General features: G+C 44.9%; 1 protein-coding gene across 1 annotated transcript in view; it reads right to left on the reverse strand.

The window, feature by feature from the left end:
* Positions 1–8,165: 8,165 nt before the first annotated feature.
* The window catches only part of LOC311126424 (semaphorin-4G-like), a gene marked incomplete at both ends in the record, with an annotated part of 43,504 nt that continues 37,545 nt past the window's right edge, over positions 8,166–14,124 (reverse strand). Inside the window, 6 exons of the mRNA XM_084200426.1 lie at positions 8,166–9,169; positions 9,621–9,682; positions 9,999–10,153; positions 10,254–10,369; positions 10,627–10,849; positions 11,238–11,376. Coding sequence (XP_084056552.1) covers positions 8,166–9,169; positions 9,621–9,682; positions 9,999–10,153; positions 10,254–10,369; positions 10,627–10,849; positions 11,238–11,376 — 1,699 coding nt within the window. The remainder of the gene's footprint in view (positions 9,170–9,620; positions 9,683–9,998; positions 10,154–10,253; positions 10,370–10,626; positions 10,850–11,237; positions 11,377–14,124) is intronic.

Raw genomic sequence — 14,124 nt, forward strand, 5'->3', positions numbered from 1 at the left:
GTTAACCTTAATAGAATCCACTTAATTTCATACTAGTCATGTTATTTATGTTGGGGAAAAGTAATATATATAATCAACAGTGTTATTCTAAGAACACTGCTTGTTTTTATATTGATTGGAGCAGGGTTGCAACTAGTTTTTACATAGCTAATTATGTATCACAACGATTACAGGCAGCAGAGCCTGACCAGAGTTCTAATCTCACATCACAGTTTCTTACCCCAATTAGAACTGTCAGGGCTTGACCTACACTATGGGTGTAAAAGCTCTAAATAAAGATTGTTGTTGCTTAGTTACGGCCCTAGCCTCAGCACTCAAACTTGCTTTTTTCCCACCAGTCTTTCAGCCTGTGCTGTACCCCCGGACCGTCACAATCTCAGCATCCAGCAATATCACCCAACAGTGTGAATTATTTACTATGACATGTTGAGCAGTCTGTTGAGAATGCAGGGTCGTGTTCATTAGGTACCCAACAAGAAAGAACTGACTGAAATACGGAGGGACTATCGTTTTTTGCATTCTAAAACATTTTAAAACAGTTCCCATTGCGAGCCCTAATGAACATGACCAAGGCCTAGATTGTCATCATTATCACCCAACAGCAATACTATTGGGTATTGTGTTGTCGAGACAAAAGGACTCAGTTTGAACATGTTTTGCATAATGCTGTACTGTACTGACATCCCCCTTGGGCATTGACACAGGATTATTCCCAGTCGATCTGAATTTGATGCAAAATAGTTTTTAAGAAATCCTTTACCGGTGGTTGCACAAAACAGTGACAATGACATATGAGAAAAATAAATACACAATATCACTTTTGTTATAAATATTGTACTTATTATTTAATCAGCCGTGTAGTGTTGGCCATGTCACGTAATTATTTCGGCATCAGAGCACTTGGAGAAATGATTATATACTGAACAAAAATATGAACACAACATGCAACAATTTCAACAATTTTACTGAGTTACAGTTCACTTAAAGGAATCAGTCAATTTAAATAAATTCATTAGGCCCAAATCTATGGATTTCACATGACTGTGCACGGGCGCAGCCATGGGTGGGCCCGTGCACAGTCATAGGCCCACCCACTCAGAATATGTTTTTCCCCACAAAAGGGCTTTATTACAGACAGAAATACTCCTCAGTTTAATCAGCTGTCGGGTTGTCTGGTCTCAGACGATTGTAAAGTAGTAGTCATATCTACATAGAGCCAGAAAACAACAAAACAACACATAACACGGATGTAGCACATGGATGTAACACTTTACAAGGGTATACTGAATCTTCTTATGTACATAGCAAAAAAGTCCTCACGAGGTATAGTGCAAACGCGTCTTTTAGTCATTGTTCACTCAAATGTATTCTGTAGGTGATGTAGAGTTAATATTTAAACCTCGACTTGAATGTTGTCATGTCTGTAGGATGTGAGTATGTTTGTTGAAATTAGTGTTCCACAGTGTTTATGGGGACCTACAGTATACTGGAGGTGTGTATTGAGTGTCCTGTAGTAGCCAGCATGTTTGCCATTTGACCATAAGTAGTAAGTACAGTACAATATCCATAACCGTATCCATGTTCACTGCCCATGGAGATTGTACACACTGATTGCCCTTTGGTGTATTTTGAGCAGTCACTGGCTCAGATCATCAGGGTTCCTCACACACTCCTTATTCCATTCACCAGCTTCTCCATCTCCTTGTATAACTAAAGACAGAAAAAAGATTGAAAAGCAGAGACTTAATACACTCTACATACAGTATGTCATACTATGATGACTGTGTTTTTCTACTTTAAAATGAGCTTCTCTCTGTTAAAACTTTAAACATAACATGACAGCATCAGTGAATCACATGTAATGAGAAATGACATACCCTAAAGTTTAAATGTCCAGTTTGTTCTTTCAACTTTGAATGTTCATCCTCAACTACCCTCATTGTGATTGCACTTTTGATACATCATTATTTATGTTACATGAAAAGATAAGATAAGGAAAACACATTCATCAGGCTTGCTTGACCCCTGCCGTAGACAAGCTTTTGTACAACATTAATATAATGGTCCTGTGAAACTGTATGACCAATGAAACACCTGTCATAGTGCATCAATATTCTAATCAACCAATAAGAAGATTCTGCTCAGCTACTATAATGACCAATGGGGAGATGGGGCACATCTTTGTTATAGCCCAGCACTGAAACACCTGATTCAACATAACTCATCACCAAGCCCTTGATTAGTTGAATACGGTGCTGGGCGAGAACAAAAACGTGCACACCCTGTGGGTCCTCCAGGCCCAGGGAACAGGATTGAGGAACACTGCAGTAGCCCCTTTGCAAAGAGAAGGTCACGGGCACTGTTTGAAGGCCAGGCTTAATTGATTGGGGGGCTATCATGGTGGTTTGTGAACTCAGCAGGCTCCTCTAGGGGAGAGGGGAAGTAAGAGAGGAAGAGGGAGGGAGGGGAAGGGTAATAATGGATGGAATGATGATACTCTAGTGTGGAGGTGAAGGGGTAGAGCGGACAGGTAATAGAAAAGGGAGCATATACGGATAGAGAGGTTGGGAATAAAGGGAGGGGGAGAGAGGAGGAGGAGGAAACCTGCTGATGGTGCAAAGCAGCTCCTGTCAGCCCCCCTCTCACACACACACAAATACACACTCCATCCCTCCCTCTCCTACTCTATCAGCTCACTGCATCACTGACCAGGACACACAGGTCAAATGTTTCCTGTGCCGCTCTGCCGCATTCGATAGAGTCCGCAAAAAAACACAACAAGCCTTAACTTGGTGTCTCTATGCAGTCCAGCCCAGGATCCGCCTGAAATGGCAATGTATTACCTATTTACAGTGGCTTGAGAAAGTATTCACCCCACTTGGCATTTTTCCTATTTTGTAGCCTTACAACCTGGAATGAAAATGGATTTGATTTATACAACATGCCTACCACTTTGAAGATGCAAAAAAATGTTTTGTGTGAAACAAACAAGAAATAAGACAAAAAAACTGAAAACATGAGCGTGCATAACTATTCTGCCCCCCAAAGTCAATACTTTGTAGAGCCAGCTTTTGCAGCAATTACAGCTGCAAGTCTCTTGGGGTATGTCTCTATAAGCTTGGCACATCTAGCCACTGGGATTTTTACCTATTCTTCAAGGCAAAACTGCTCCAGCTCCTTTAAGTCGGATGGGATCCGCTGGTGTACAGCAATCTTTAAGTCATACCACAGATTCTCAATTGGATTGAGGTCTGGGCTTTGACTAGGCCATTCCAAGACATTCGAGTGTTGCTTTAGCAGTATGCTTAGGGTCATTGTCCTGCTGGAAGGGAACCTCTGTCCCAGTCTCAAATCTCTGGAAGACTGAAACAGGTTTCCCTCAAGAATTTCCCTGTATTTAGTGCCATCCATCATTCCTTCAATTCTGACCAGTTTCCAAGTCCCTGCCGATGGAAAAACATCACCACAGCATGATTCTGCCACCACCATGCTTCACTGTGGGGATGGTGTTCTCGGGGTGATGAGAGGTGTTGGGTTTGTGCCAGACATAACGTTTTCCTTGATGGCCAAAAAGCTCAATTTTAGTCTCATCTGACCAGAGTACCTTCTTCCATTTGTTTGGGGAGTCTCCCACATGCCTTTTGGTGAACACCAAATGTGTTTACTTATTTTTTTCTTTAAGCAATGGCTTTTTTCTGGCCACTCTTCCGTAAACCCCAGCTCTGTGGAGTGTACAGCTTAAAGTGGTCCTATGGACAGATACTCCAATCTCCGCTGTAGAGCTTTGCAGCTCCTTCAGGCTTATCTTTGGTCTCTTTGTTGCCTCTCTGATTAATACCCTCCTTGCCTGGTCCGTGAGTTTTGGTGGGCGGCCCTCTCTTGGCAGGTTTGTTGTGGTGCCATATTCTTTCCATTTTTTAATAATGGATTTAATGGTGCTCCGTGGGATGTTCAAAGTTTCTGATATTTTTTTATAACCCAACCCTGATCTGTACTTCTCCACAACTTTGTCCCTGACCTGTTTGGAGAGCTCCTTGGTCTTCATGGTGCCGCTTGCTTGGTGGTGCCCCTTGCTTAGTGGTGTTGCAGACACTTGGGCCTTTCAGAACAGGTGTATACAGTTGAAGTCAGAAGTTTACATACCTTAGCCAAGTACATTTAAACTCAGTTTTTCATCATTCCTGACATTTAATCCTAGTAAAAATTCCCTGTATTAGGTCAGTTAGGAGCACCACTTTATTTTAAGAATGTGAAATGTCAGAATAATAGTAGAGAGAATGATTTATTTCAGCTTTTATTTATTTAATCACATTCCCAGTGGGTCAGAAGTTTACATATACTCAATTAGTATTTGGTAGCATTGCCTTTAAATTGTTTAACTTGCACAAGCCTTCCACAAACTTCCCAAAATAAGTTGGGTGAATTTTGGCCCATTCCTCCTGACAGAGCTGGTGTAACTGAGTCAGGTTTGTAGGCCTCCTTGCTCGCACACGCTTTTTCAGTTCTGCCCACAAATTTACTATTGGATTGAGGTCAGGGCTTCGTGATGGCCACTCCAATACCTTGACTTTGTTGTCCTTAAGCCATTTTGCCACATCTTTGGAAGTATGCTTGGGGTCATTGTCCATTTGGAAGACCCATTTGAGACCAAGCTTTAACTTCCTGACTGATGTCTTGAGATGTTGCTTCAATATATCCACATAATTGTCCTTCCTCATGATGCCATCTATTTTGTGAAGTGTACCAGACCCTCCTGCAGCAAAGCACCCCCACAGCATGATGCTGCCACCCCCGTGCTTCACAGTTGGGATGGTGTTCTTCGGCTTGCAAGCATTCCCCTTTTTCCTCCAAACATAACAATGGTCATTATGGCCAAACAGTTCTATTTTTGTTTCATCAGACCAGAGGACATTTCTCCAAAAAGTAGGATCTTTGTCCCGATGTGCAGTTGCAAACTGTAGTCTGGCTTTTTTATGTGTCACGAATTCAGCCGAGGCTGCCCCTCCTCCTTGCTCAGACAGGTTTCGCCATTCGTTGCCACCGGCTTACTAGCCATTACCGCTCCATTTATCATCACTCCATTTGTCTTGTCTTGTCTTGTCAATCACACACACCTGGTCCTCATTGTCACGCCCTGACTCAGGGGACGGTTATTTGTTGAGTCAGAGTGTGTATATTTCGTGTTGTGTTTATTTCTATGTTTAGTTTCTAGATCGTTTAGATCTATGTTGGCCAGGGTGGTTCCCAATCAGAGGCAGCTGTAGCTCGTTGTCTCTGATTGGGGCCAATACTTAGGCAGCCTTTTGGCACCAGTCAGTTGTGGGAGGTATGTTATTTTGTCTACCTTGGACTTCACGTTTCGTTTGTTGTTTTGTCGTGTGTTCAGTACGTAAATAAATATGAATACATATCACGCTGCGCCTTGGTCCTTCTCGTTAATGAACGATCGTGACACTCATTCCCTCATTAGTCTGTGTATAAGTGTTCCCTCTGCCCCCTTGTCCTTTGTGAGTGATTGTTCATTGTGAGAGTGAGTAGCTCGGTTGAGCTACTTCCTTGCTGAGCAGCCTTTCAGGTTATGTCGATATAGGACTTGTTTTACTGTGGATATAGCTACTTTTGTACCTGTTTCCTCCAGCATCTTCACAAGGTCCTTTGCTGGGATTGATTTGCACTTTTCGCACCAAAGTACGTTCATCTCTAGGAGACAGAACGCGTCTCCTTCCTGAGCGGTATAACGGCTGCGTGGTCCCATGGTGTTTATACTTGCGTACAATTGTTTGTACAGATGAACGTGGTACCTTCAGGCGTTTGGAAATTGCTCCCAAGGATGAACCAGACTTTCTGAGGTCTTGGCTGATTTCTTTTGATTTTCCCATGATGTCAAGCAAAGAGGCACTGAGTTTGAAGGTAGGCCTTGAAATACATCCACAGCTACACCTCCAATTGACTCAAATGATGTCAATTAGCCTATCAGAAGCTTCTAAAGCCATGATATCATTTTCTGGAATTTTCCAAGCTGTTTAAAGGCACAGTCAACTTAGTGTATGTAAACTTCTGACCCACTGGAATTGTGATACAGTGAATTATAAGTGAAATAATCTGTCTGTAAACAATTGTTGGAAAAATTACTTGTGTCATGCACAAAGTAGATGTCCTAACCGACTTGCCAAAACTATAGTTTGTTAACAAGAAATGTGTGGAGTGGTTGAAAAACAAGTTTTTTAATGACTCCAACCTAAGTGTATGTAAACTTCTGACTTCAACTGTATATACTGAGATCATGTGTCAGATCATGTGACACTTAGATTGCACACAGGTGGACTTTATTTAACTAATTATGTGACTTCTGAAGGTAATTGGTTGCACCAGATCTTATTTAGGGGCTTCATAGCAAAGTGGGTGAATCCATATGTACGCACCACTTTTCCGTAATTTATTCTTTAGAAATTTTTTAAACAAGTAATTTCTTTCATTTCACTTCACCAATTTGGACTATTTTGTGTATGTCCATTACATGAAATCCAAATAAAAATCCATTTAAATTACAGGTTGTAATGCAACAAAATAGGAAAAACGCCAAGGGGGATGAATACTTTTGCAAGGCACTGTAGTGCACTACTTTTGTCCAGAGCCCTATATAGTCCCTATAGTGCACTACAAAAGTAGTGCACTTTATAGAGACGGATGCCATTTCAGTCTCTGCCAATATTTGCTTTGGTCAGAGTGGACCCTCTCTCAAGGCAATGGAGTATGTCCCCGGTTGTTGCTAGTGTATGTTGTTATTGCATTGACACTGATGTCACGTAAACATTGAGAGAGCGTTGCGGGTTAGGTAACAGTGTGATGGCCCTATAGCTCGTCTGGCTTGTGGCCACCAGCTTGTGACAGCAAAGGACACACAGCACAAACATCAACCTGGGCTGGAATTAATGTCTGCCTCTCTGCCCTTCATCTTTCACGGAGAGGAAAATGAAAGCTGATGTTTTCACTTTGTTAACAGAAGCTATTTGGTGGTGGTGGTGGACTTTGAATTTGAAAATAGGTTTAGTCTTACCTTTGCTTTCTGGTCTCCTGTTGGGCTCACACATTTCTGGCAGTCAGGTCCCACCATCTTCGTCATCATCATCACCATCACCATCATCATCACTCAGTTTCTCTGATCAATCTGACCAGAGATCAGTCCTTCATGATAGTCTTCATTCTTCAATGATAGTGTTCATCCGGCCAAGCTTTGATGAAGCCTGCCGTCTATCTATAATCCTGCTGTTTTCCCCCTTTGACACAGTCAGATGCTAACAACACAAAGATGCTAAAAAGTTTCATTTCAATTTGGTTTCGCTACAACCATTTCAATTGGAATTATTTCAACAGTTGCTACTGATGGCTGCCACAGCGATATTATTTTTATTTACATGAAAACAAAGATAAGTGTGTGTTAAGTTATGACTGAAATGTATTATTTGTCCAACCATCTGTGCTCTCTTGTGAGGTTCTGTAGGTCTTTAAGAGCCTTCATTGACGTACACTGTATGGCACTAAACTACAGTAGCCATCGTTGTCTAAATTCAATAGTTCCGAAGATGGTCTATAATGTTCATACAGGCTTTGATAGTTCCTCAGTCTAACTCATCATCTTACTTCATGGTCATTGGTCATATGACCTGGGCTCTCATTGAAAGTCTGTGTCCCTTGTCCCACGATGCACCACAGCGCTCTCTGTCAGTGTGTCAGCTGACCAGACCAGCACTGACCTTTAACGTAATTGACCAGCTTCCACAATAGGGTTAGGATCTGAGGTAGGATTGTAACTAACTTGTGTATGTATCATGTATTTGCTTGAAAGTCCATCAAAGGGTCCATGCACTAGTACAGTGTGTGTCCAAAATGGATACCATGACTATATCCATGACTGCTTCAGTTAGGGAAAAGTCAAAAAGTCCTCTTTACGCCAATGTTCAATTGTGAAATTATGTGGGCGGGCCACTTGTCTCAAGTCACGGGAAGCTGCACATTGGGTTTTGGGTATGAATACTCCCACAGGTCGCTTTGGCACTGGTTAAATAGCAGAAGTATAATACAAGTTAGGCCTCCCTGCCTTTTGGGGGCACTCTTTTGTAGTTGGGTTAAACCAATACACAGATCAATGGGAAAGAGATGGGGGGCTAGACGGAGCTCTCGTCTGTCGGCTGGGGGTCCAGTTGCGTGTGCTTCCTCTTCTCCAGGATGCGGTTGAGCTCTTCAGTGAACGAGTGGTAGAGGGGAGACGTGCTCCCCTCGGGGTCCGCCATCTGCCTCAGCAGCACGTAGCTGTTGCCGTTCATCTTGCGAAGGACGTTGGGTAACGTCGCCGACATCCCGTTGGTGTACTCTGACGATGCGTACTCCGAGGAGGGCAGGGGTGGCGGCATTGGGAGCGGAGGAGCGGGAGGGGGCAGCGACTTCCCCGGAGACCCTTCCCCGGGCACGATCTGGAGGAAGCCATCACCCATGTCGTCCATGTTGGATACCGACAGGGAGCGGCGTCCGCGCTTGCTTTCCTGCCTGCCGTTACAGTGGCTGGAGATGGTATTGAGCTCCAGGTGGGAGCTCCTCTTCCTCTTGGCTGCGGCCCCCGACTCAGGCAGCCCCTGCTGGGAGTACTTGCAGCCCTGGTAGGGCCCCCAGGTGCAGAAGCTGACGTAGAGCAGCACTACGGTCAGCACCAGGCACAGCCCGCCCAGCACAGCCACCAGGGAGATATACATGGCCTCCATGTGCCTGTAGGTCTGGAACTCAGGCCCAGGGAGGAGGGGAGCAGGCGGGGAGGGCAGGGGCTGCTCAGTGGGGCTGCTGGGGGAAAGAGAAGGGCTTGGTGGGGTGGTAGTGGTGTCCGTCACGGCTGTTGGCCCCACAGAGAAAGGCAGGTCAGGGTGCACCCTCACGGTGTACATCCTCACTGGCACCCACACGTTGTTCTCCACGGCGTAGCAGCAATAGTCTCCGCTCTGGTCGGGCCGGGCGCCGATGAGGAGCAGGCCGTCGGTGCCCACACGATGGCCCGAGTCGAGGCCGTAGCCCTGGAGCTTGCGGCCATCCAGGGTCCAGCATGGAGTGGCTAGGTTGGAGTGCAGATCGCAATGGAGGAGGACATCGTCCCCAGACATCACCGTACGCCTGCGGTGGACTACTGAGAGTGAGAAAGAGAACGAGCGAGAGAGCGAGAGAGCGAAAGAAAGAGATAGATAGAAGGAGAGAGTGCAGGATAGACGGAGAACAAGAGAGAGAGAGAAAGCAGGATATACGGAGAGAGAGATTAATACAGAAACGGACATCAGGTCACGAGCATGTGCAATGTGTGTGTATGTGTGTCAGTGGCGTAGCACAGTTTTGCGGCCCCCCCCCCCCCCCCAACCCATTTTTTAAATAGTTTTATAGCTAATCTCATGTTATTTTACACATTTTGCCATGAGGCTGAGAGAAAATTTAGCAGTTTTAAAGCTAATTTCCTGTAATTCCGCCCCACAAAGAATCATAGCTTATGACGTGTTCATATGCTACATTTGTGCCCCCCCCCCCCCCGCCTTGCGGGGGCTGCGGGGGTGTGTGCTACGCCAGTGGTGTGTGTGTTTAGTTCATACCTGCTCCTGTGCTGTTGTCACAGCCTCTTTTCCCTCTCTGTATATCCTGGGTTAAATTGGACCTGAATAGGAGCCAGAAGAATGTCAGTTCTCATTTATTCTTTCTGGGCAGTGGGCACCCACACATACTGTATGTACAGGCAGAGCAGGCATACAGAAACAGTACAAAGTTAAACAGGAGTAACTTGATTTGTATTATAAATTACAGTATATGGAATAGCACAGAAAATATAACATAATACTTGTACTTCATAGAATGTTTGTCAACTATTCTAAATCAACATAAAAAATATTATGGTGAGAGCATTGATAGAAAATAATGATAGCTTCTTCTAATTCTAATAAAATGTGTGTGTGTGTGTGTGTGTGTGCTCTCACCTGTTTGTGCGTGAGGAAATTTCCACACACAGCGCCCCGTCCCAGCCACAGAAGGGGTCCCGGGCAAACACACAGTCGAAACAGGACGTGTAGCGCTGGCAGGAGGACAAGGGGACCTGGAGCACTGCAGAGTTTGAGCCCACAAAGATACTTCCCTGTTGATGGATAATTTATGTTTAATACCATTTTGATAACACTGTAATCAAAGCCAACAGGTATAATGCTTTATAAGCATGCATGTGCCATGTGTAGTACCTGTGTCTGGGAGATGACCATGCTGTCTATAGGCTGAGGGTTCACAAACAGCTGCAGCTCCTCTATGATGTGCATTTGACCTCCTATCTCCACAGCCCTGTGCAGCCAGCCCTCATCTGCAGGGAAAAACAGACATTTAATGTTCATACAACATTCATATAACCTTCATAAAACGTTCATATAACCTTCATACAACGTTCATATAACCTTCATATAACATTCATACAATATAACATTAATATAACGTTCATAACATTCATATAATATTGATAACTCTCATACAACATTAAAAGAAGAAAAAACTAAGTTAAATAAGTATTCAACTATTCCTTATGTTCTATGTATTATGCATTATAAATCTTGCCAGACTCACCAGTTCCCAAGAAGAGCACGGTGTAGACGTGTCCGTCCAGGGCTGCCACCCTGTGCACGGCCATCTTTCCGTAATTGACACTTCTCTTGAACAGTAGGGGGTGCCCTCCTATGGGGTGGACCTGGGTGGACATCAATGGGTGCTGCCTCGCAAAGGCCAACACGTTGTCTGGGAGGTCACGGGACGAGTTGATGCCCTGGGACCTGTGTATGTCTGTAATACACTGGAGCGAGGAAGGGCAGTGAGAGAAAGAAAGGTCGGAGAGGGAAAGAGAGAGAGAAGTCAATACAGATCAGAAAATAGTGATTGAGACAGAAATGGAGACAAGGCTGCACCTCAATAGCATTAAGGGCCTTCCTCTTCTCCTCTCCTTCCCTACATCAGCATATACAATAACTATAGAAAGACTGAATTGGTGGAAGCAGTCTAAATACTGCTTTCACCAACTCAGTCTTTCTAGATGCAGGAAAGAAGACAAGGAAAGGAGGACACTGTGTAGAGAGTATTGAGATTGATCCAAAGATAGTAAGAAATGGGGGCAAGGGGAGGGAGAGAAGGGGGAATAGGGTTTTCTGTAGCAGGGAAATAGAGGGGTATTACTAGAGACTTACTGAGCCAGGCCTTGGTACTGGAACCTTCCCTGTATATTCCCTCCATTTGGAATCCTGCACCTCCATGTAAGGCCCCTCGAAGGCCCTCTGTATATCTGTGAAGGAGTACTGGCACACCGCAGACGCCTTGATATTTTTCCTGAGACAGAAAAAATGCACCAAGACACAGAAGACAAGTCAGAGATGAATAATTCAATGTTATATCAACATTGAAGCGTTTCTTCTCTTGGAAATTAACTGCCACCTGCCACCCAGATCAAATTTCTAAATCCACAAGCGCTCACCAAAGGGAAAGTTTTAATAGACTTTGGTTAGGTTTTAGTAGATAATTCACTGAAAGCTGTGGTGGGTGGGAAGGGGAATGGTAGTTTGTTTTGAGCAACAGTAATATTTTCTTGTTTCTGTCTTTCCCTTTGTCTTCAAGAGAGATATGGGGAGTTGGGAGCACGTCACTGACGGGGGGGTAAGATCGTTTTATCTCAGTAGTAAGCTTATGCTTTATTTGCATTCAATGTACACTTTAGTCATGTGCTCAGGGCCGGCGCCAGAACGAATCAGTTCGACAGGCCTCTGATATCTATAGCCAGGCACGTTTTTTTCACGGGACCTCCTATGTGTGCACGCACTAGGTTGTTAGAGTAAAGCCCATGGGCAGCTCGTGAGTTTCAAGTTTGGGGAAGCTTACAATTTATCCTATCATTTCTACCGATCTGCGTGAAAGTTATGATTGTTTTTATATGTACATTTTTGTGGAACAGTTTCATTTCAATAAAAATGTTTTCGTTTCTCAATCATTGTCACATGGTTAATCATAAAAATCTGAAGTAAAATGATAAAAATCTAAAAGTTAAAATTCAAATAAGGCGAGAGCACCATCCTTGATACACTGTGGTACATTGGCGGCTAAAGAAATTAGCGCATAGAACTCAGAGATAGCCTATAAGCCAATGCAGGAGTAGGTCTATAACTTTGTCAACTAAGTAAAATACATAGGCCAAAAGCCGACAAATAAAAACAGTAGAAAATATCCTGATGAAAATTCTGGTTCTTTCAATCACATTCATCTCTCTACTCCCTTTCTATCTGTCTTGACTTGAGCTATTGCTAGTGAAGTGCAACATTGTATGAAATCATCAACTGGATCCGTCCCGTTTCCACCGGATATACAGTATGTGATCATCAGATCATTATATTTTGCTCTTTCACACCGAGGCTTGGTGATTATCGAGGCCGGGAGTGTTGGAATGATTTTTCAAATACTGAGGAACTATCATTTGCAATGGATGAAAAATAAAAATAAAAATAAAATACTTTGTTTACAATGTGTGAGGTGAAGAAAAAATTACTGAGAAGCTCAGCTTATTAGTGGTGGACGTGGTGAGTTAAGACAATCAGAAATCAGACATTGCCAAATGGGCACTTTCCTACATTCGCATGCAGCAGACCAGGTAGGCCTACTTCTATGCGTGCTCAGGCCAGGTAGGCCTACTTCTATGCGTGCTCAGGTGTGCGCTCTCCCTCAACGTTATGGCGCCAGAGAAGATGGCTGCTGTTTTACAGCCCTCTAACCATTTGTAGTATTATGTGTGTTTTTTCGCGTTATTTGAAATGTATTCTGTACATAATGTTTCTGCCACCGTCTCTTATGACCAAAAAGAGCTTCTGGATATCAGGACAGCGATTACTCACCTCATTTGGACAAAGATTTGTTCTTAAACGAGTCGGACCGAAGGATATTCTACAGACACCTGACAAGGCCCAAATCCCCGTCATTCACATGAGAAAGAGACAGAGTGTGGCGGGTGCTTTGGACGGAGTCAGGCACAGGAGGTGTAAATCACAGAATAATGGTTTATTCAGCGGTTCGCAGCAATGCGTAAAACAACTACAGTGCGACTTAATGGCGCACCGGGGAAAACAAAACACATGGTTGAATATCCCGGAAACAAAGTACATAATGCTCCACCGAGCTATCGACACCTCCACATGGAAACAATCACACACAAAGACATGGGGGGCAGAGGGAATACTTATACAGGGACTGATGAGGGGATATGAACCAGGTGTGTGTAAAAAAACAAAACAAAACAAATGGAATGATGAGAAGAGGAGCGGCAGTGGCTGGAAGGCCGGTGACGACGAACGCTGAAGCCTGCCGGAACAAGGAGGCAGCTTTGGAGGAAGTCGTGACAGTACCCCCCCCCCCCTTAACGCGCAGCACCAGCAGCGTGCCGACACCGACCACGGGGACGGCCAGGAGGACGCGGAGCAGGGCGAGCCGGATGGCGACGGTGGAAATCCCGCAACAGTGAGGGATCGAGGAAATCCTTCACCGGGACCCAGCACCGCTCCTCCGGACCATACCCCTCCCACTCCACGAGGTACTGAAGGCTCCCCACCCGACGCCTCGAATCCAGGGTGGAACGGACGCCGGGGCCCCCTCGATGTCCAGAATGTGCGGAGGGACCTCCCTCACCTCAGATTCCTGGAGCGGACCAGCCACCACCAGCCTAAGGAGAGATACGTGAAACGAGGGGTTAATACGATAATCAGGAGGGAGCAGCAACCAATACGTAACCTCGTTAATTCTCCTCAGGACTTTGAACGGCCCCACAAACCGCGGGCTCAGCTTCCGGTAGGGCAGGCGGAGGGGCAGGTTCCGGGTCGAGAGCCAGATCTGATCACCCGGTACAAAGACCGGGGCCTCACTGTGGTGGCAGTCAGTGTTGGCTTTCTGGCAACGCACGGCGCACTGGAGGTGGACGTGGGCGGCGTTCCACGTCTCCTCCATGCGCCGAAACCAGTCGTCCATCACAGGAGCTTCAGTCTGGCTCTGATGCCACGGTGCCAGGACCGGATGATACCCTAAAACACATTGAAATGGTGA

This window comes from Coregonus lavaretus (genome assembly GCF_964263955.1).
Source record: "Coregonus lavaretus genome assembly, contig: HAP1_SCAFFOLD_2109, whole genome shotgun sequence".
In the NCBI taxonomy this organism is placed as follows: Eukaryota; Metazoa; Chordata; class Actinopteri; order Salmoniformes; family Salmonidae; genus Coregonus; species Coregonus lavaretus.